The sequence below is a fragment of the Prenolepis imparis genome, unplaced genomic scaffold, assembly GCF_030444845.1.
Source record: "Prenolepis imparis isolate NDT839.2.m4 unplaced genomic scaffold, iyPreImpa1.0 SCAF_7, whole genome shotgun sequence".
Lineage (NCBI taxonomy): Eukaryota > Metazoa > Arthropoda > Insecta > Hymenoptera > Formicidae > Prenolepis > Prenolepis imparis.
Window position 1 is genome coordinate 5,135,894 of NW_028141165.1, and position 20,094 is coordinate 5,155,987.

General features: G+C 37.5%; 4 protein-coding genes across 4 annotated transcripts in view; 3 read left to right on the top strand and 1 right to left on the bottom strand.

Moving 5' to 3' along the window:
- Positions 1 to 20,094, bottom strand: part of LOC145938035 (uncharacterized) — a 190,277-nt gene that overhangs the window by 143,009 nt on the left and 27,174 nt on the right. The gene's annotated exons all lie outside the window — the stretch shown is intronic.
- On the top strand, positions 4,533 to 6,302 carry LOC145939061 (uncharacterized). Its single transcript, XM_083043116.1, has 4 exons — positions 4,533 to 4,714; positions 5,180 to 5,352; positions 5,798 to 5,914; positions 6,173 to 6,302. Exons 1-4 carry the CDS (start codon positions 4,550 to 4,552, stop codon positions 6,300 to 6,302), a joined length of 585 nt encoding a protein of 194 aa, XP_082899242.1. The 5' UTR covers positions 4,533 to 4,549.
- Positions 8,876 to 13,717, top strand: LOC145938037 (uncharacterized). Its single transcript, XM_083041361.1, has 4 exons — positions 8,876 to 9,071; positions 9,809 to 9,993; positions 13,118 to 13,234; positions 13,356 to 13,717. Exons 1-4 carry the CDS (start codon positions 8,895 to 8,897, stop codon positions 13,462 to 13,464), a joined length of 588 nt encoding a protein of 195 aa, XP_082897487.1. The 5' UTR covers positions 8,876 to 8,894; the 3' UTR covers positions 13,465 to 13,717.
- LOC145938018 (uncharacterized) lies at positions 17,060 to 18,931 on the top strand. Its single transcript, XM_083041333.1, has 4 exons — positions 17,060 to 17,236; positions 17,742 to 17,932; positions 18,513 to 18,623; positions 18,802 to 18,931. The coding sequence occupies exons 1-4, from the start codon at positions 17,060 to 17,062 to the stop codon at positions 18,929 to 18,931; spliced, it is 609 nt and encodes a 202-aa protein (XP_082897459.1).

The following is a 20,094-nucleotide window of genomic DNA, read 5'->3' on the forward strand; positions in this document are numbered from 1 at the left end:
AAATAAGCACGGACGTTACAAAAAAGCGCTTGAAGACCTGCCTCATTCCTACGCGATTGTCCCTACGCGGTTATCACTAGATGACACTGTGAGAAATGACAGCGGTTAATGAAACATTTGTCACGCTGCAAAACCGCACTCGAATTATTCCGGGGCACCGGACACGGCAAGCGATAAAATATGGTGGTATGTCAGCCGACTAAATGTAGTAAAAATATACGTTTAACTCTAAAGACCGGGAAAGAGAGAGAGAGAGAGAGAGAGAAAGAGTGCAAGCACATATTACAAAAAATGAGCGAAAGGATATTTCTACCGGGCGTTATATATGGCTCTCAGCGCCATTAATTTGTCTTCGTATAATGGGTACCGTAAAAAAAAAAAATATTTCTCGTTTTCGTGCATTATTCTTTCTCTCTCTCTTTCTTTCTCCCTTTACCTGTCATGTCCCGCGACAGGACGATTATAATTGCTACTCATGAGCAGCGCTGGTCCAGTTCCAACGAAAAGCATTAATTTGGACTATCGCGCGACTATCTGGCAATTAAAAAATGCCCCACTTTACGTTCGCCATTTGCCAACGCAAACACATATTATTCAGAAGTCAGGCTATAATTACGCTTAATACGGGCTTACAATTACGCTAATGAGCTAAAGTCACAGTATCTAAATAATATGATAAAAAGTCACGCGCGCGCGTATAATAATGAAAAATTACTTTAAAAAAAAAAAAGATAGCCAAAAATACGCTGGGATGCTGTCAGTATTATATTATATTTTCTACACAATGACGTTAAAACTGTTTCGTTTGAAATACATTTCTTGCACGATTCTCACAGAGCTGTGTGCTAACAAAAGAACTATTTTTCCATAAATACGTACTTTAATTGCTGTGCATTGTTGCCCCACGATGAATCCCCTGACATAGTTTATTTCATTATACATGTATACGGCGTTGTAAGATTGCTTTATCAGCACGTAAATGAATTTGCGATGTAATTATTTGGAGTTTTGACCATGAGAGAGAGATGGTAAAGGGCTGCATTCAAATAAGGATATCAAAGGTCGGTATATCCGACGCAAGTTTTAACGATCGAAAATATGAATTGTTAATTTCGTACCCAGACGATCGGGGTAATTAATACAGGGCGCGGAGGAATTGTTTTTCTAATAATTATCTCCAAGTAAACACGTTAACAGAGATAAATAGTAAAAATGTCGGAGTCTAGCGGGCTAAAATTTTTTATAAATCAATAGTTCAACATGGGTCATATGATTTTCCTCGGTGCCACGATATATTTCTAACGATCCACATGCATGAGAGGAAAGGGGAATCACGGTGTTTTCGAACGAGAGCTGAGTTTCAAACTTCTTTTTCTCCCAACATTGATTCATCCAAGAGGTTTACGAGAGCCATAGATGTAGATATATTTCGCAGATATTTCGATACATTTCTGCAAAAAAAAAAAAAAAAAAAAAAAAAAATTATGAAACATCTCTACAATCGTGTCGATGTTGTAGAATTAAATTTTGTCGCGTATTGCTTCATCGAGAGAGTCGTATCGATATCGTGTCAAAGATCAGTGAACGCAAGAAACGCAATAAAGAAATTTCCTTTCCATATCCCCGATGGTTTGCGTGGCACAATTGCGGTAACCATTTATTATGTACATTATTACGAGTACACGTTTCCCTACGGAAGCCTCACCGACGAGCCAACGATACAATCGCGTACAAATAAAATCAATCTGCGATCGTTCCTGGGATGAACCGGCGGGATTAAATCCGCGATTCTTGACGAAGGAGGGAGATTTGGCGAATGCGAGTCTCATCCCCCGATACCGCCCTTTAAGAGCGGCTCATCGTCCCCGTTTCTGTCCGCGTCATTATCCCAGCGGAGGATGTCGCGTGTCGTAGGGACTGTCGCATTCCAGAAGAGAACGGGTTATAATTGCATCCGGCCGCGGTCTCGGCGGGCCGCGCGTTAACGAAAAGCATTAATTTAGAATGCTCTGTGGTTTTCTTGTCAGAAAACCGGCCACGCGTACATACAACTCCCGTATGCAATTAACGGAAAGCGCTATGCGCCTCCGTTGCAACGACGACACAGGAGGAGGAAAGCGAGAAAGAGAGAAAAAAGGGAAAAAAGTAAAGGTACGTTAAAGGGCCTGGCTTTGTCAGGCTTGATCCAGGAGAGCGGGTAATATTACGTGCTTGCCGATGCCTGGGTTGACGCAATACGCAAAAAGATTCGGGCGTTGTGGATGTGTGTGAGAGGGATTCGCTGATAGCAGCGGTTATTCGCCGGAGATAATAAAGGGTTGAAAGGGCGCGACGGTGAAATGGACTGGAAAATCCCAAGTGAAATTAAATGACAATCTCCTTCGCTGCTCATTTATTTCGCTTATTTATTATTCCGATGATATCTCGCATCTTTATCGCGTACGCTCCATAATTATACAAAGATATTTAATGCGCGAATCAGTTATATAATTTTTGTTAAGAATTAATTACACAGATAATTTCGAACATCAAAATAAAGAATGCATCATCTTTGATTTTTATCTTGTATAATGATGTACATTTCATATATAAAATAATTCAATAATAAAAATAAGCGCATGAATCACGTAATTACAAAAAGTATTAAGGAATATAAACACACAAAACTTGAAATAAAAATTTTAAAAATTTGCACATTGTTGGTTTTTTAAAATTACCTTTTAATAAGAAGATGTAAGAAGTTTAATGAGAGATAAATTAACTTTGTATTCCGATGGGATAACCCGCTGTAAAGCTTTTTTTATTGCACGGAGCGCATGTATCGGTCTTCTATCAGCGAATTAAATATTCTAGCCTTTAATTAACAGAGTATTCGAAGAATCTTCGCGAACTTAAGAAGAACGTAGAATGTAATTATCGACTTTCCGTCCACTTTCTTAATTGCGGATACAATTTGTGGACTTGTATCCACGCGGGGTATTTGCGCGGTGGCTCCGCATTTTACTTCAGGGCGAAAAGTTCTCAACGATGTATGCGAAACTCGAGCAACTATCAGCCACATACAAAGTAAACATATCACGAATCGAGATACAACTTTGCAATTTTCGTTAAATTATTAATTATACAAAATGCGTGTGTGTATAGCGTATTCATAAATTGTTGAAATTCTCGCTTAATAATTGCTTTTGCATGAAAGAAAAAAATACGATGCATACTCGTTTTTTAATTTAATTTTTTTTTAGTTATAATATAGCACAGCCCTCTTACAGTCTCAAATTATAAATTAATTTATTTGTAGTATCTTTTAAATTTATTATTTGAGAAAAAAATAGAATAGAGAAAGAGAAAAAGTTTTATTTTTATAGCTCAGAAAGTCACACACGAGTTAAAATTTGCTACTACTATTAACAACACCCATTTGCTTTGTGTGCTTTAACTATTTAATGTCGTAAACATAAAAGTTCTATCGAAACTAATTTTTAAACATAAGACGACTTTGCTGTATTATCTATGTATGTATATATTGTACATTTGTACATAATATATTATTGTAGATGTAAATAATAATTTTCTATCGATATTAGATATTGATGAAGAATCTCAAAATTTAATTACAATTATTGCTTTGATGCTTCTGGACAGTAATTATCTTTACTATAATTTTGTATATGATGGAAAAATGCATAGATCAATTATTTATTTATTATTGTTTCTTCTCCCGTATATATTGAGCCATTGCTTTCATTCCAGAGTATAAATGCTCTTTTTCCTATCCACGTTTCTTCTCAGTGCTGATGTTGTAATATCTCGCGCTCTTTATAAATTTTCTCTCTCTCTCATCAAGGAGCGAATTGTAAATGGAAAAAAATGTGTTGCGGAAACCGCGCAGTCAGGGCGCGAGTAATAACGGGAACGATAATGTCTCAGTTCCTGTTTTATGCGAGATCTTGTGTTTAAACGACGTACAAGATACAGATACAACGATGTAAATATGAGATGTAAATATAACGCCGGGCGCGCAAACAGATTCTCGTTCTGTTTGACTAAGTAATTGTTGCGAACGCGAGCCGTTAAATCGACGCGAAGGCATGATAATAATCCCGATAATCGTCGTTACTGTTAGCGAAAATTGCCTCGTCAAATCTTCGCATTCATCATCTGCTGCCGATCACGGCTGGTTAGTGTAACAATCTCGTGACTACTATCGCGACTACCTCGTGACAAACCGCCGATCGATGACGAAACGAGTATATCGGATCTTGAGAGCTTATGTCATGTGATTTCATTCTATGCCGCCCTGTGAGTTTTTTTATTAATTAATATACATTATAAAAGAACTCGACTTATCTACTCGAGAATTTGTTTTCTTTCTTCCGATACTGTGTGCTGTAAATTTGTAATAATTATATATAAAAATTGAATTTTATAGAACTCCTGTCATAGTTTATACGAGATTTCGTTTTGTAATTTTGGATAAAAACTATTCTACTTTTCACAGACGAGGTGCGTATGATGCGAAAAATCATTAACGTTTTGGCGTACGAAGGATATGTCAGACTACCGGCTTCCTTTTCTTGTCGGATGCTTGAATTGGTTGATTCTCTGTACCGGTTCAATGATTATCGATGAGAACACAACAGAGATCGATGTCGCGCCCAAAATCTTGTCGCGACCTAAGAGGTACTTGATTTTTCCGCAGGGTAGTAATTTTCAGGTAAATTTATTTAAATAACGCTTGCAAAAAACAGTCTTTAATATTTATGTTTTTTTTTAAATCCGATAATTTTTGCCACCTTCGTCGTGATCAATGTTAAAACATTCTCTTAAAAATTTGATCTGATATCCGAGAGAGCATTTTCTTATCTAATTTCAGACAATCAAAGTTAAAAAGAGGGGGTGAAAGGGAGAGAGAAAGAGAGTTATATTATTTTAAACGAAATTATATTACACGCAGAGAAGAGATTGTAGAAAATCAAGTTGCCGTGTAAATTTGGCCAAGTAGTTCGCAAACGTTTTGTATACTTTCCATAGCGTGATTTTATTGCTCCTCTCCCTCTTCTCTCCCACCCTCTCTTAAATTTCGGTACACGGATAAAGTAGAAAAGTAAAGTGCCTCACCGCTCTGGGAAATTTACGTGGAAAACTGAATTTGCGCGTGAATGTTCCGTGTATTTTCCAGTTAGTGTATTGTCTGACTATCGGAGCGTACGGCCGAGAGGGTGATTTGGTGCTGGGACTGACAGCTGCCTTAGCCTGGGAACTTCCGAATAAGGTCGACTCAAAGATATCGAATTTGCTTCACCGTAGAAGCCGTAGCGTCGTATATCCGAAAATGGAGGCTTTCCTTCAATCGTGAGTATCGTGTTATTTCGCCTTTTTCGACCGGCTTTGCCAATCTTTCAATATGCATCCGATCTGACGAGAGATAACACTATCGCCCAGAGTATCTGTCCGAAACGATTTGGGACATTGAAGGTTGTCTACAGCTATAGATTAGATCGACTTTAGAAAATTTATCGAAAAAGTGCGAATTTTACGTAATAAATTGATCGTTTTATATTTTATATAAACTTAGTTGCTTGATGACAATTTATAAAAAAAAAAAAAAAAAACATTTAGAAAACGTAATTCGGATAATATTGTACCTCTATTTTGCTGTAGCTACGCACCGTGAAGGCGCAATTATTTCTAGCTGTAATTAGAGACGAAATCATTTGGAGCATAATTGTTCTCGCGCTCGGAAGAAGCCGAGCTGTCGTCAAAGTTTATGCTAAAGGAAATTAAACTTTATCGGCAGCACCGGCCTCGATGGTAGATCCTGCGTGATGAAGGCCCTTTGCGAAGCGGGCCAACGGGATCCCTCTCAAGTAGGTACGGGTTCCTTCGTCCAGGAACTTCTCCACGCAATTTTCACGTAAGTGTAATCACGATTCTATTTATAATAAATGAAAAGTCCTCTTAAACATATTAAATTTCTCTTTTTATATTACACTATTGTATTAAGTTTTTATTCCCCTCTGGCGAAACTCTAATGCTCCTTGGAGCTCTAGAGCGCGTTAATCTTCCACCTTAATTAAGGAACAGACGCGAAGCCTCTTGGCTTTGTTATTCTTACCGTGAATTAAAATGTGTGGAAGGTTTCGTCGCAACAATATAATTGTTTGCTTCGCAGATTGCCGATGGACGGCGGCAGATTCGAACGATCGGAGGACCAGACTTACGATCGCGCATACGAGACGAAAGGAAACTGCAAGATGCTGTATCCGACGTGTCGATACTCCATTTACGACATGGATTTTTGAAAGTGCGAGCGCGACTTCGTTCCCCGGAAATAACAATGACGTGAAGAGTGCACATCTGATAGCGAGGCCTTATAGTCAAGTTTTTCCGACGACTATATGGACGATTTTTCTACCCTGACATCTGCCCTGGCCTCGCGCGTTATTCCGCGAACGAATATCGATCTCCGATTACTGCGATAAAACGCGTCGACCTATCGCATGGTCGGTTTGACTGTCACTTCAAACTTTTCAAACGTTATCGCCTAAAAAAAATCGATTTTACCGGTTTTATTTTTCTTTATTCGGAGCGCTATTTCTCCGTGAAAGAGGAGCTATTTTACATTAAAATAGAGATGAGCTTATACGCAACTCGTTAATCGAGAGAAAATCTAATTACGCGATGTAAATTATTTATACATTATATTTTAGTTTAACATACTAATTAAGTATATGTTGATATCGTTATCTTGCCACGAGCCGTCCTCTACATATGGTCACTATATATGTATTAATATGTAGCATATAATATATGTGCATATAAAGCTATTTAATAAAGGAGTGACAATCCGTTCGCGCTCTCTCTCTCTCTCTCTCTCTTCTTAATTTCATATTCTGATAATATTTTATCGCGAATATATATTGTATTTGTTTCGTCAATCGAGCAGGCAAATATTTCGAGATTTGCATAATTTTTAACAATAATATTGCATTTCTGCAGTTATGTTTTGCGTGCGTGCGCGTATGTGTATGTACATACGTGTCGATGGATCGCACGACAACAAACGATTATTTAACATCAACGACTATTCCGGGGTTAAATTCAGAAAGTTTCACGCGAGGCTCTCGCACGCCATGAATATTTTATATCGGTCATTACATTACTTCCGCAACGTGTAATTCATTTTGGCGCGGTTTCGAATAATTTCACGACGTTTTGCATTAATAAAACGGTCGCTCGGTTCTCTCGTCGATTTATGGTTCATTTCTGTAGAGTGCTCCGCGATGGAACGCTTCGGAATCCCGCGGTTAGTTTTTCTCTTTCCTTCTTGTTTTTTAATACGAATATAAAATATGCCAAATACATCTCCGCGTCTTGTTGTAACAAACGTCTAATCGATATTCAATCGCCGAAGCCGATTCGCGATCGAAGCGAACAGCGTTCTACGAACGCTCGCGATTAAATGTAATAAGTATAATTTCGCATAATATGTCATAAAATAAATATATGTATATACATTGTATATCGTCGCGCGCGACAGGAAGAATCGATAGCAAATATATAAATAATATCGTATTTACTCGATAATTTTTTTTATTGTATAGCAATTGCGCGCTCATTTATCGAACGATAAAATATTATATCGTGATGTAATACATAGTTTAATAACCAGCCGGAAAATCCTGGGATAATTACTTTGAAAGTAGCGCGTAAAAAATCATTATTCATAGAAATTGCAAGCCGGATATTTTCCACATCGGTATAAAATTTCGTCCTTCCACTCGGCTAAATGATATTCCAACATTGTTGTTATTATTACTATTATTATTATTATTATTATTATATTCACGCGCGTATTCCGCTTTTGTTGCCTCGCGCAAAATATAATTTTGCGATGCATGTAATATTCGGCTTAAATTAGATTACTGGCACGCGTCTGATTCGATAATATGTATATCGTGCACTCGGGTTTAGTCGTGTCCTAGTTATTTTAGCCGGAAATTTATTCCAATGATAATCAAATTATTGCAGGATCGTTTACCGCGGGACTTAAAAACGCGGAATCGCCGATGATTTTAGTATCCGCGTAATCCGTGGAATATGAAATAATTGTTGTGCGAATAAATTGTACACGGGGGTTATTCTGACGGGGGAGTTAACGACTTTCTGAAGTAATAAATTATCGTATTTGCAGAAAGCAAACCGTACGCTTTAATACTAATTTGATTCAGATTAATGTTTAATCGGCTCATGCTTTATTTTAATGTAATCGATAATCAATTAAAATGCTAATTTAATAATTGTTCTTACAGTGTTTGATCCTACTAATTATATTATCATAATTATCATATTATTGTGCAAATGACAATATTTAGGCAATTGTGATTTATAATTAATAAAAGTGTGATTTTTTTCATTATATCGAGAAAGTGATATATGAAAGGAAAATAAAAGAATAAAATAATAAAATTTTGAGCAAGTGTAATTAATTTAATTTTTTCCCTAAAAAAATTTAACGCAGAAGATATAAAAATATGAGAAATGTTCATAGATCATAAAAATGTTTTGTATCTTTTATTTTATTATTTACTTGCTTAAAGTATCATTTATCGCAGCAACTTTTCTTTTCGTGCACAAATTGCGCAAATTTTTATAAACCTCTTTTATTTTTTTTCCTCGAAATAGAAGAGCGAAAAGTCATATTATTCCTCGCTTAACTAGTCATTAAGATAACCGTCCCGGAGTACCGTTGCTCTTCAACACACGCGAATGTAGTTAGCGTTTGCCCTCGAGTGTTCACCGCGTCCAGAGAGGCTCGCGCATCCAAGCGTATTCTATCAGTTAGGATTAGGACTTTAGTTCCGTTCGACGGAACATGAAATTTGAGCGTCGCGATGTTGATCAATCGTTTCCGACACCTCGTTCTGCTCGGTATTCTCGCGCCACGCTTCGCAGAACCGACCAACTCGACGACGACGACGACGACGACACACCCAAACGACTCGCTTGTGAGGTCCGAGAGAGAAGCTGGCATTAATTATCTGATATTCCCTCAAGGCAGCAACGTTCAAGTAAGATAAACTTTCATTTTACATACATATATTACGAGGGAAGAAGAGAGAGCGCATTCTCGCTGAAATGGCAATTACGGTCGCCTCTTCTCGCGTCAAGTCCGCGAATTTGCGATGCATAAACTTGGGGAAAATGTTAAGGTGAGCGTAAACGCACCTGTTACACTCCCGCTTTTGGATTTCGTTGGAGCTCTCGTTATTATTAAAATGAAATCATAATTTTCTCGTGTTTTTGTTTTGACGGAAACGCGCGCCAGATAGGTCGATACCGGAAGGCCGCGTGTAAAGAGTTTTCGCCAAGTTATATATACTATGGCGCAACACATAAATTCTCGATATAGTTTAAGCTTAGGAAAGTTTCATATATGCTAAATGAAACGGAACTTGCTTCATGTGCATAACGCTTTAAAAGACTCTAATAAGCGCGGCAACCTCCGCGAGTAATAGCAAACTACGTGGAAGGTAGAAATATTAATCAGTAACGCGTATATAACAGGTAAATAATTAATTAAAAATACGCCACGTTCACACAATATACACTGAATCATAGGATAATGAAATAAGATTACTTAGTAAGCGCGAGTTAATTAATTAGCACTGGTAATCTGTTTCTCTCTCATTTTTAAATTATTTTTTTTAAATGTATGTATATTATTTGTATTCTACTTGATTTAATAAAAAATAATCTTCGTATTTACTTTCTCGTTTCTCTTTTATTCTTCCATTGTATTACGTAGCTCGTCTATTGCCTAACCATGGGCACGTACTCGAAGCCCTCAGGAATGTTCGTCATCGGTGTCACTGCCGGGTTGGCGTGGGAACTACCCCATAGAAATACCGTGCCATACAGGAAGCCAGCCGAGGTTTATCATCGTCGAAGCAGAAGAGAGTTATACCGTAAAGTGGAGCTAATGCTAAGAACGTGAGTAAGGAAGGAGAAAGAGAGAAAGAGAGAACTACAGACCGTTTACTCTTTCGCTTTCACCCCCTATACATTATGGTATTATAATTACACGACTGAAAAAAATTACATAAATTAATAATAACGTAAAAGTGTCACGTTACTTTTAATATGCGACCAGAAAAATCGGGGTCATTGCCACCGCAATGATTACCCCGATATTTTGTCATCCATCGGGAAAAATCAAATATTCCATTATATTATATTTCGCGTCCGACTCTACTTTGTTCTTCTCTACTGATCAGATTTATTCTCTCTCTCGCTTCTCCTCGATGAAAAGTCTCTCGATGGAAAAATGGTAATTCTATTGAAACCAACCAGAGCGAAAGGTGACTTATCGGTGAGATTTTTGCTTCGGCAACTTGTCGAGCAAGAGAGAGAGAGAGAATTCGCTATTTTCCAATACGAAAAAAAATAAGTGCCAACTTATTATTATCGAGGAAGAGCCGCCGCCTTCCTTATCTGCGTCGAGAAAATGTTTCCATTTTTTTTTTCGAGGAAAACGTTTCTCGTTTAGGTGCGATCGGAGTCGCGCGCGCGAAGAATCGGAAAGCCGAGAATTTAAGGTAAGATGATATTCACCCCTTTTCTCTGCGCCTCCCCGTAATCGACGTTCCTTGTTCGACGGCTGCCCGCCTGAAAAACGTAAAGCTCTACGTAAAGCTTGGCCGCGAGCCCGTGCGTGACTGTAATAAAATTATTCGGGAAATCCGGATAACACACTGGCCAGAGAGGGCGAAACACGCGCGACGAATGAATTTCATGGTCTAACGGTGCGGCAGAGAAACTCGCTCGCGAGTCTCGAAGAAACGACGATAATTTAGGTATAAGAAATGATGCGTGTTTGCGGATGGGCGGATTAAGAGAAGCTTCCATCATCGCGAGGGTTCGCGCGACAAAAATCTCCCCCGGGGTCGGAGCCGAATTATTTCTCAAACGCGCTAGGAATAATTCTCTTTAGAAGAAAAGCATCAGAGTTCAATCATATTTTTACATCATGATTTTTACGTGTGACGTTATGTTCGTGAAACCATATCGAGAGGACGATTGTTGGCAGACAGTTCATCAGGATAGGGACAACTTGCTCTTTGGGGAAGAGGGGGGAAGACCCGTGAGAGCCATTAGCAACACTTATATTCGCGTCCCCATAGCGCGAAACAGCGAACGGCAGATAATTTGGTGGAGAGAACTTGTATTTTAATGTAAGCTCCGATTAAATCGGATTTTCGATATAATTGCAGCGCGTCGCAGCAATGACGCGTTCCACAAAATCGGATAAATCCCGGGTGTGGAAAGCTCCGAAACACCAACCAACCAACCAACCAACTACGCGTTTTCGCGTCGCGAGACACGAAGAAATAACGCGAGTTTGCGGTCCGCTATTTCGCGAAATGCACACGACGCGGAGAAATATATGGGGGCCGTCGCGCAGTTTGACGCGCGCGCTCTCGGCTACGTGAAAAAAAATTGCACGCCATTACTCGGACGAACGAGTATACTTGCGCGCACGCGATACTTTATTCCGAGGGCGTCGCGCTACGGTTCCGCGGTTTTTCGCGGACGATCCAGTCGGCCAACCGCGGCCGCGAAATTGCACGCTCCGTCGTCTTAAGCTGCCCTCGTCGTCGAGATAATCTGCGGAATAAAAACAACCCTTATTAACTTTGATTACCCGAGGGGTCGTATTTTGTTCATCACATATGAGAAGATTAGAAAGATCTGCATGATTTTGCGGTCTGGAAAAGAAGAGTAATTTCCTACAGTTTTTTTGTACGTTGAATCTAAATTCGTAAATCAAAATAACCAGATTTTCGAGAAAAATGGAGTTGAAGTTCTGAATAAAGCATTTTTCTAGCATTTTTGAAAATTTGTAGCAGACCCGATGCAAGATTCATCAGAAAGGACTCAGATAAAAGCTTGTACTTTAATATAAAAATATTGGATCTTTTACCGCACAATTAATTGTTTACACAAGTTAAATAAATAATTTTGTACAAAATATCTTTCATTTTTTTATTAAATTCACTATTGAAATTTTTAGATATTATAGTAATATTCTTGCTGTCGGACTATATGGGGTAATCGTTCTACTTAACACAGTGCGACCTATCCCTAATAAAGGACACTTGAAGTTCGATGATACCTGCGGTAAAAGATTGATAATTTTATTTTATATTCAAGTACAATGTTCAAGTTTAAACTTTCACTTGAGTCCCTTGTGAAGTCTCTTGCACGTCGAGTTCGTCTGCTGCGAATTTTCAAAAACGATAAAAAACATTTTGCACATTAACATTTAAATCACTGATCAAGAGTTCGCGACAAAGATCCACGTCGCATTCCTCCGACAGACTCTCGAGCTATCTTAGCACGTGGATGTTAATGGATTAAAAAATTCGTGAGAGGATTTATGCTACTCCGTCAAGTAACGGGACGCTAAAACGGAAAATGCTCCAAAGATTTCGTGCTCGTCAATCGCGCTTATATAATACAAACACGCCGGGGCTAAAATCCCGTTTTGGTGCGGATAAATCATCTCCTCCCTCCTTTCCCTCTTACTTCTTCCCGCGAACTGTCGAGTATTCGCAAACCCTCTCGATCGAAAGACATATATACGTTTTATCGATCGTAGCCCTCTACAACCGCGCGTACACTAAAGTTTCGAGTTAAGAGTCGAGCAGCGGGATTAATCCTGAGTGAGACGGTTACTCTAATTCTAATTGCGCGGAGCCATAGCCTAATTGCCAGTGCTTGCTCAGCGAGGGATGGAGGCCCGGGGGAGGGGAAGAGGCAGACGCGAAACGACGCTGGCGCGCGGTTGTTTAGCATAGAAGGGAAGGGGGTAGGAAGACGAGGAACTCATTGTAACCCCCGGGTTTACAGTGAAACGTTTCGTGTGCACGGCAATATCAACCCCCCCCCCCTCTGGTATTATCGCGAACTTAATGAATAGACCGCCGCCGACTCTCGGGGGCGAGACCGACAACGATAACGAGGATGATAATGACAAACGACCACCGAATTACACCGCTCTTCGCCGAATCTTCGAACTCCCGTAATCTCACCCCTGTATTTCTCGCTTGCGAAGCCAGGAGAAGGACGGCAAGGCCTGCGTCCTCAAGGCGATCTGCAAAGCAGCCAGGCGTAGGCGCGAAGACGTAGGGAAAGGAAACTTCCTGGAGGAGATCCTGCACGCTACATTCACGTAAGAAAAAAAAATTATTAAAATTAATAACTAAATTAAATTCCTTATCACGAGATAAAGAGAAACGTGATCTCTCTCTATTAATGTCACGAAAGATGACGGTGACGGGTTTTGATTGCAGTCTGCCCGGAGGACATTACGACATCGATCCGATGACCGAATACGAGCGAAGTTACCACTTGGGTGAGAATTGCAACGAGATGCACGCCAAGTGTCCAGATGTCTTCTAAAGTGCCGCAATCAGCGCGATCATCTTTTACACAATCATGAAACGAGCAGCTATCACGCAGAAAGTTCTCTCTCTCCCTTTCACCCCTGCCTTTCTCTCCTTTGTAATCAGATTAAGTGCTTGAATTGTAACACCAAAGATCAGATTATCAGATTTAGATTAAGATTTTCAGGAAACTTGGAATTTATAGATAAACAATAGATGTTATTAATTGCTTCATCTTAAGTTCTGATATTAATTACAATAAAAATGTTTTGCACCTCTTAGACGATATTAAAACAATCTTCTCAATCTTTAAATCTTTAAATGTATGCGAATTTGAGAATATTAAATGTTTGCTTTTTAACATAATTGTAGAGCCAAAACTGTTTTATTGTTTGACAGGAATGTTTAATTGTATCATATATATATAGTATATTGTAATAAAAAATTTATTATATTTCTAGACAATATATATCTCATATTTCTTGTGTTTATTTTATGTGTATACATGGCAGCTTTATATATATTCTTAAGTGCATTTTAAAAGTTTCTGGATCGTCGTAAATTCTGCGAAACACCGTCGTGAATTAGTTGAAATGTAAACCCGCTTCTCTTTCTGTGCAGCGTGCAAAGTAATACTCTGTGAGCTTTAACTCTTCTGTCAATGAACAAGTACCCAAAGCAACTTTAAATGTTCTAAATGTGTTGGAACTTTTCTCTGCCTGAAACAAAATACAAAGGGCTTTTGTATTCGGAAACCTCCTAAAATGTAACGAGAAGGAGTTTGATGCCCAACAGCTGCTACAAACAAAATTGTCGCAATATAATGTGTCAAAATACGCAGTTGGTACCCGGGTATTCATACGTTGATAAATAAGTGAAATATTATGCATTGACAGAAGGGTTAAAGATTGTGTGACTTTGAATAATTTCTGCGCATTTTTCTTAATTGTGAGAAAAAAAGATAAAATATCGCAACGTAAAATAGAATAATAATAACCGTCAGTATGTGATGAGATCGACAACAATGTTGACAACAATGATGTCAGCAATTCTAATTATGCAGTAGACGTCGTTCTTGGAATTTCCTCGTAACTACGAAATTGCTCGGATTACAACAGAACTTTCAAAGACCTGATCTCTCTCGTACAGAGAGAGAGAAAGAGAGAGAGAGAGAGAGGAAGACAGAGTCTTTCGACAAAGTGCAAGTTATACTGTGTATCTCGCATTGAAGTCTATCCACTTTTCAATAATTGCGAATAATTTAACAGAACTCTATAATTATTCCCGAAAAGACTGTTCTCTTTTTCACCCCGATGCGATCGAATAATAAAATCTTATTTTTCGATTAATTTGACGTAGGTCTTCAATGGAACTTCACGATAATTTAATTAAAAAGAAATCACTCTCTTGAAATGTCTCGGCAACATCGGTAGTTCCTTTTAATCGGAATTTCTTTGATTAATTTGACGCTTCTTCTCTTAGTTAGCAGAAATTAATGTTCCGCCAATATATATCTTTGTGCGATCGAGAGACACGCGTAAAAATTTTCGAATAAATTTTACTGCGATATCGCATATGATATTGCGAGATGAGAAATAGCTTAGGAGATCGCGAATCGACTTCGCGTTAATGATATGTGATGTAAACTCAACTACTCGGGCTGACGTTTCTCAGTAGGGAAATTGTATTACGTTAGCTTACCGTCACTGTACGTGCAAACATAGAGCGTAGTTTCGCACATGCAACGCATTACAGATGCTTAGAATATGCGTACATGTCAGCGAGAGAGAGAGAGAGAGAGAGAGAGAAAGAGAGAGAGGGTTGTGGTACATTATTCCATACACAACCTATTATTGTAAGCTAAACAGATGAATCTGGTTTCCTTAATGGCGACCAAAATGTTCGCGGAAAATGGACTTTGGAGTAACATTGCGTTATGTCGAGGAAATGGTGGACCCGGATAAGCGTGTCGCGACTATGAGAGGATGCGCTTCGCAACAAATCTAATTGATGTTCCAAGTATTTACCGTAATGGAGAAAATCGAGAGAGTCTTGAAAGTCTACTCTGCGAAATATCGATAGAAAGAGAGATTATCGCGGCAATGATTACGTTGGCAATTTTCCTCGCATTTATGTGTAGCGATTGTGCGCTTAACTAAGGATCTCCCCCGAAGTATCGTTCTCTCTCGAAAGCTCGAGAAAAATCGCGCTCGATTTTAAGTGTTAGATAAATCACGCGATTTTCTCGGTAAGGAAGAATGGCAGAATGGAATTGGCAGTGTCGTCGAGAAAAAGAAATAAAGAATGGGCTTAAGTAGAGAGAAGGAAGAAGGGGATGAGAAGAAAGGGAGAAGGGAAGGAGGAATCAAGGAGATTCGAAAGCCCAAAATGAAATTACCCCACAGATGGAAGCTGCGAAGGTGGTCAGAAAGCACTCGGATCTTTGGGATTGGATAAAATAGGCAGCCTGTTCCCCTGAATATATTTCGCGAGATTTACGAAATTTAAGGGCTCTCGCGGCGGAGGCGGGAGGGAAAAACGGAGAGCCGATAAAGCTCTCATAAAAAACCGACCGAGCTTTCGGTGAGATTTTTCAAGATTAGCATGGAAAAGCCACGGGACTCCGCAATATGGAGGGAGGAGGGACAGCTTGTCAGACTTTAATGGTCTACGAGAGACCCGAAAGAATTAATGAGCTCTCTCGGTCGAGCTCGATGAATACGAGAACGCATAGAAATCAGCGCCAATTTGGCCATCTAATGAGTAAATAAATTGCAAAAAATTATAACGAAAGATGTAATTACCAATGTTTCTTTTTTGTGTGCGTTAGTTTTATTTTAATTCGAACTTTTTAATTATTTATGTGTAATTTTTCTTCCTACACATTATCTTATTTCGTATTTAGAAGATGTTCTCATTTGTATTGAAATTTTTACGCGATATCAGTTCTGAAATATTAAAACTTGACAAAGACTAAAATTTATTCAGCCTTACCACCGGAAAGATATCTTCTCCGCGACATAAAATATACCGGAGAACGAACGTATGTGCAGTCCATGTACGAGATAGGACCGCATACTTTATCACAACCGCAGAAGCAGGTCTCTTACATGAAGCTTACACACGGCCGTATACACACGGCTAAAATTTATACAAAAATTTAACACACGATTAATACATAATTTTTTTTAGGGAAAAAGAGAGAGGAGATATTTTTCATCCGTAAAATAATTGCAGGGTGAATGATCGCGAGTCGATTCGATTTCTTGTAATAATGTATCACGTCGAACGAAACTGCAATTAACACGCGATATATTTAAATATTCATCCGAGCAATTAGATCATTTCTCGTCGTTCCAAGCCGGACGCGTGATAATTCGCAGCGCAAACAACGAGAGAGACAGGAGAGAGAGAGATGCCATTTCCATATGTCACTCCGTCGTCCCAGCGGCGGAGTCGTGCTACTACTAGTGCGCGCAAAATGCAAGTATAATATTTCGACGTAACCGCGAAGGATGTTTCCGGGTTTTCTGAAAATGCTCTCCGTTCCGTGAGCCTCTCGGGAGAGAGAGCCCTCCCGATTTTGCCCGGCCGTCCGGTAATTCCGAGAAATGAGAGCCCCGTGGCTCGTCCTGATCCTCGCCGAGATCCAGAATTCGTTGTCGCTCCTGCGGGAGGCGGTGTGTCACCGTAATGACGCCGACTTAAGTGCCACCGGTCAAAGATCAGGGGAGACTTTACCCAGACGTAGACGGGAACTGGCTTTTCCGAAGGGGAGCGCCTTCGTGGTGAGTCAGACGGAGTCAGCGAAGTAACGAAGGTCTTTTACGTCGGACTTTTACGAGAGCGTACTACTCGCTCCGCGAAAGATCGAAGGAGATCGATAGGAATCAGTTAGACGAGCGTTTTCTCATATTACGCGATAACGAGCGCTTTTACGAGCAACCATTCCGAAAAGATGAGCACGTTTTATATTAAACCGCAAAGTATCATTGAATTAAGTTTATCAGTAGTACGTGCAAACCACGAAACACACGTATTTCCTCGCTTCTGTCAGCGATGGACGTAAAATGAAATTATAGCGAACATACAAGTATTTCATTAATTCGATCTACAAATGTATGTCAATTTAAAGTAAGAAAATTTTCCTCTCCCTTTTTCTCTCATTTTTTTTATCAATAATAAAATTCTCATCTTTATTTTAATGCAATTATATAATCTTCGATTGAAGAAAATCAACGTAATTTTATTAATCAAGAAGTGATTTTATGCATGTGCGAATTGCTCGTTTAGGTAACCTTGAGCCTGCTAAAGGCTATCCAGATTACTGAGCCTAGCAACTGGAATCTCGATCTGGAATTCGATATGATATGGCCTATACCTAGTCAGGAAGATTTAAGGAAAACTGTGATCAAAAGACCGTCCAAACTAAAACGACGACATAGACGCGAGCTTTATGCCAATTTTGAATTGGCATTGAACAGGTAAAAAAAGAAATTAAGTAGTTAAGCAAATATAAAAACGCAATTTTTAGAAAATACATGAAAAAAATCAGATCAAATTAAAATATAAAAGATTTTAAATATTCAAGTTACACTAATGTAAAATAATATATGTTAAATTAATTTATAATTTTAAAATGTATTAAAACAGACGCCACATTCAAGAGTGTAAGGAAAAGGAAATTATATAATTGTTGATAAATATTAAAATGTTAATTTTATTGAATATGTACACTGTGAAAAAAAATTTGTTAACTTGACGAAATCGTTCCACTAAATTACTATTTTGTTGATTGAACATATAGAAATATTTAATTTAAGTACAATATATTAAATCTAAGATGATATGTATTTGACTTAAATACTTATATATATTTAATTATCAAAATAGTAATTAGTTGAACGATTTAGTCAAGTTAACAACTTTTTTCTCAGTGTATTAAATATCTCGAACATATTCTTTCCATCAAATGTGATTATATTCGATGCTATCCTGAAAATTTTATTTATGTTTTGATTAGGTTGGCTTTAATTAATTTACATTTGCCGTTATCTATTTTAGTCGAAACTTGCCTGGACGATTATGTATTCTTCGCGCGATTTGCGAGGCGGAAACAGTGTTAAGTCCCCCAGGATTTTCAATTATCGAAGATGCCATACGAATTATTTTAAGGTAAAAATATTTTCCACATTTTAAATTAATATTTAGACGAATATTTTAATAGTATTTTTTACACATAATTTTCTTGAACAACTTTATAATATATAATAGTATATTATATAATTTTATTATAAAAATTATTGTAATATTATGATATTTCGAATTAAAAGCTTAAGAATGTATGTTTCAGAAATTTCGAGGATACAAATGAACACGACTGTTATGACATTGCATATCGAACAAGAAATGATTGCGAGATTGTCTATCCTTGTCCATTTTCGCTGTTGAAACTATTGTTATATAATTTATATACAAAATGACTGTACCTGTTGAAAAGCCAAACTAATAATAAAATTAAAGTCTAAACAATCTGTAATTTATGTGATTTATTAAACATTTTATATTTAATTAGCATTAGATTAATTCTGCATTAGACAGAAAAATCTGTGATATTTCCAATATTATTTTATCGAATAAATATACGTCTGAAATATATATTTCAAAAGATATCAACAATATAATAAAAATAAAAAAGGAACAAAATTTTATAAAATGAGTAATTCAATCCACACACACACACATAAGCACTTTTTCGTATAATTTTTATTTTATTTTATATCTGCTTAAATTATTATTAGAGTATCGTTTCGTTATAAAATTTTCATTGAGAACTAATTTCTATTAAAAGCAAAGTTGTATTTATGCAAATGTTCAAAATTTATTATTTCCTCGTAATAAGAACCATACTTTCGAGCAAACGAAATATTTCAATTGCAAAATCCGAATCATATTATACACAAAACACGTTTAGCATTATATGAATGTAATTAAGCGAATAATACTTAGTATTAATTGACCATGTACATCGCGAAATTGGATATATGATTTGAAATGATTATTCCCAACTAACTGCTTTTATATCATTACTCGATTTTATTAATATTTTGGATGTTGCAGTCGCGCCGAATTTATAAAAAAAAACTTTTCTCTCATAGATAAATAAATTTCTATTTTTGACAATTCTATATATTTCTCTGACGCACAGCCAAGTTAAAATTACATATAACTCTTATTAGCTCATATGTGAAGTTAATCTAGCGACGATAATTTGTTAGACGTAAGCGTGATAAAAATAAAAAAAACTTTATCCAAGTTTATATTTAATCTTATCTAGTGATAAATCTATTAGAAATATATACATATTATTTTAAATTGATTATTTTTAAATTTATTTTACAAACTCAATCAAACTATTCTATTCCCCTATCAATTCATAATTTAATAAATTTTATACTTTTAACTTAATACGTGACATTTCTTCTCTTAAACAATCTTTTATAAAATTGATTTAAAGAGGATGTCTCAAACTCTCGATAATATTTATTTTACGATTTATTCGACGAATGAATAGTGCTTTTTCCGAAGAAAATACAGTTTTTCGAATCAGCCACGCTTATAATTCGTCGCGTGTTCAACTAGGAAT

Excerpts from the sequence above, each read along its gene's own strand:
- LOC145939061 (XM_083043116.1), top strand. The coding sequence starts at position 4,550 with ATGTCAGACTACCGGCTTCCTTTTCTTGTCGGATGCTTGAATTGGTTG. Across the intron at positions 5,353-5,797 it reads ATGGAGGCTTTCCTTCAATC|CACCGGCCTCGATGGTAGAT; the intron begins GTGAGTATCGTG and ends CTTTATCGGCAG. Across the intron at positions 5,915-6,172 it reads CTTCTCCACGCAATTTTCAC|ATTGCCGATGGACGGCGGCA; the intron begins GTAAGTGTAATC and ends TTTGCTTCGCAG.
- LOC145938037 (XM_083041361.1), top strand. The coding sequence starts at position 8,895 with ATGTTGATCAATCGTTTCCGACACCTCGTTCTGCTCGGTATTCTCGCG. Across the intron at positions 9,994-13,117 it reads GTGGAGCTAATGCTAAGAAC|CCAGGAGAAGGACGGCAAGG; the intron begins GTGAGTAAGGAA and ends TCGCTTGCGAAG. Across the intron at positions 13,235-13,355 it reads ATCCTGCACGCTACATTCAC|TCTGCCCGGAGGACATTACG; the intron begins GTAAGAAAAAAA and ends TTTTGATTGCAG.
- LOC145938018 (XM_083041333.1), top strand. The coding sequence starts at position 17,060 with ATGAGAGCCCCGTGGCTCGTCCTGATCCTCGCCGAGATCCAGAATTCG. Across the intron at positions 17,237-17,741 it reads CGAAGGGGAGCGCCTTCGTG|GTAACCTTGAGCCTGCTAAA; the intron begins GTGAGTCAGACG and ends TTGCTCGTTTAG. Across the intron at positions 17,933-18,512 it reads TTTGAATTGGCATTGAACAG|TCGAAACTTGCCTGGACGAT; the intron begins GTAAAAAAAGAA and ends TATCTATTTTAG.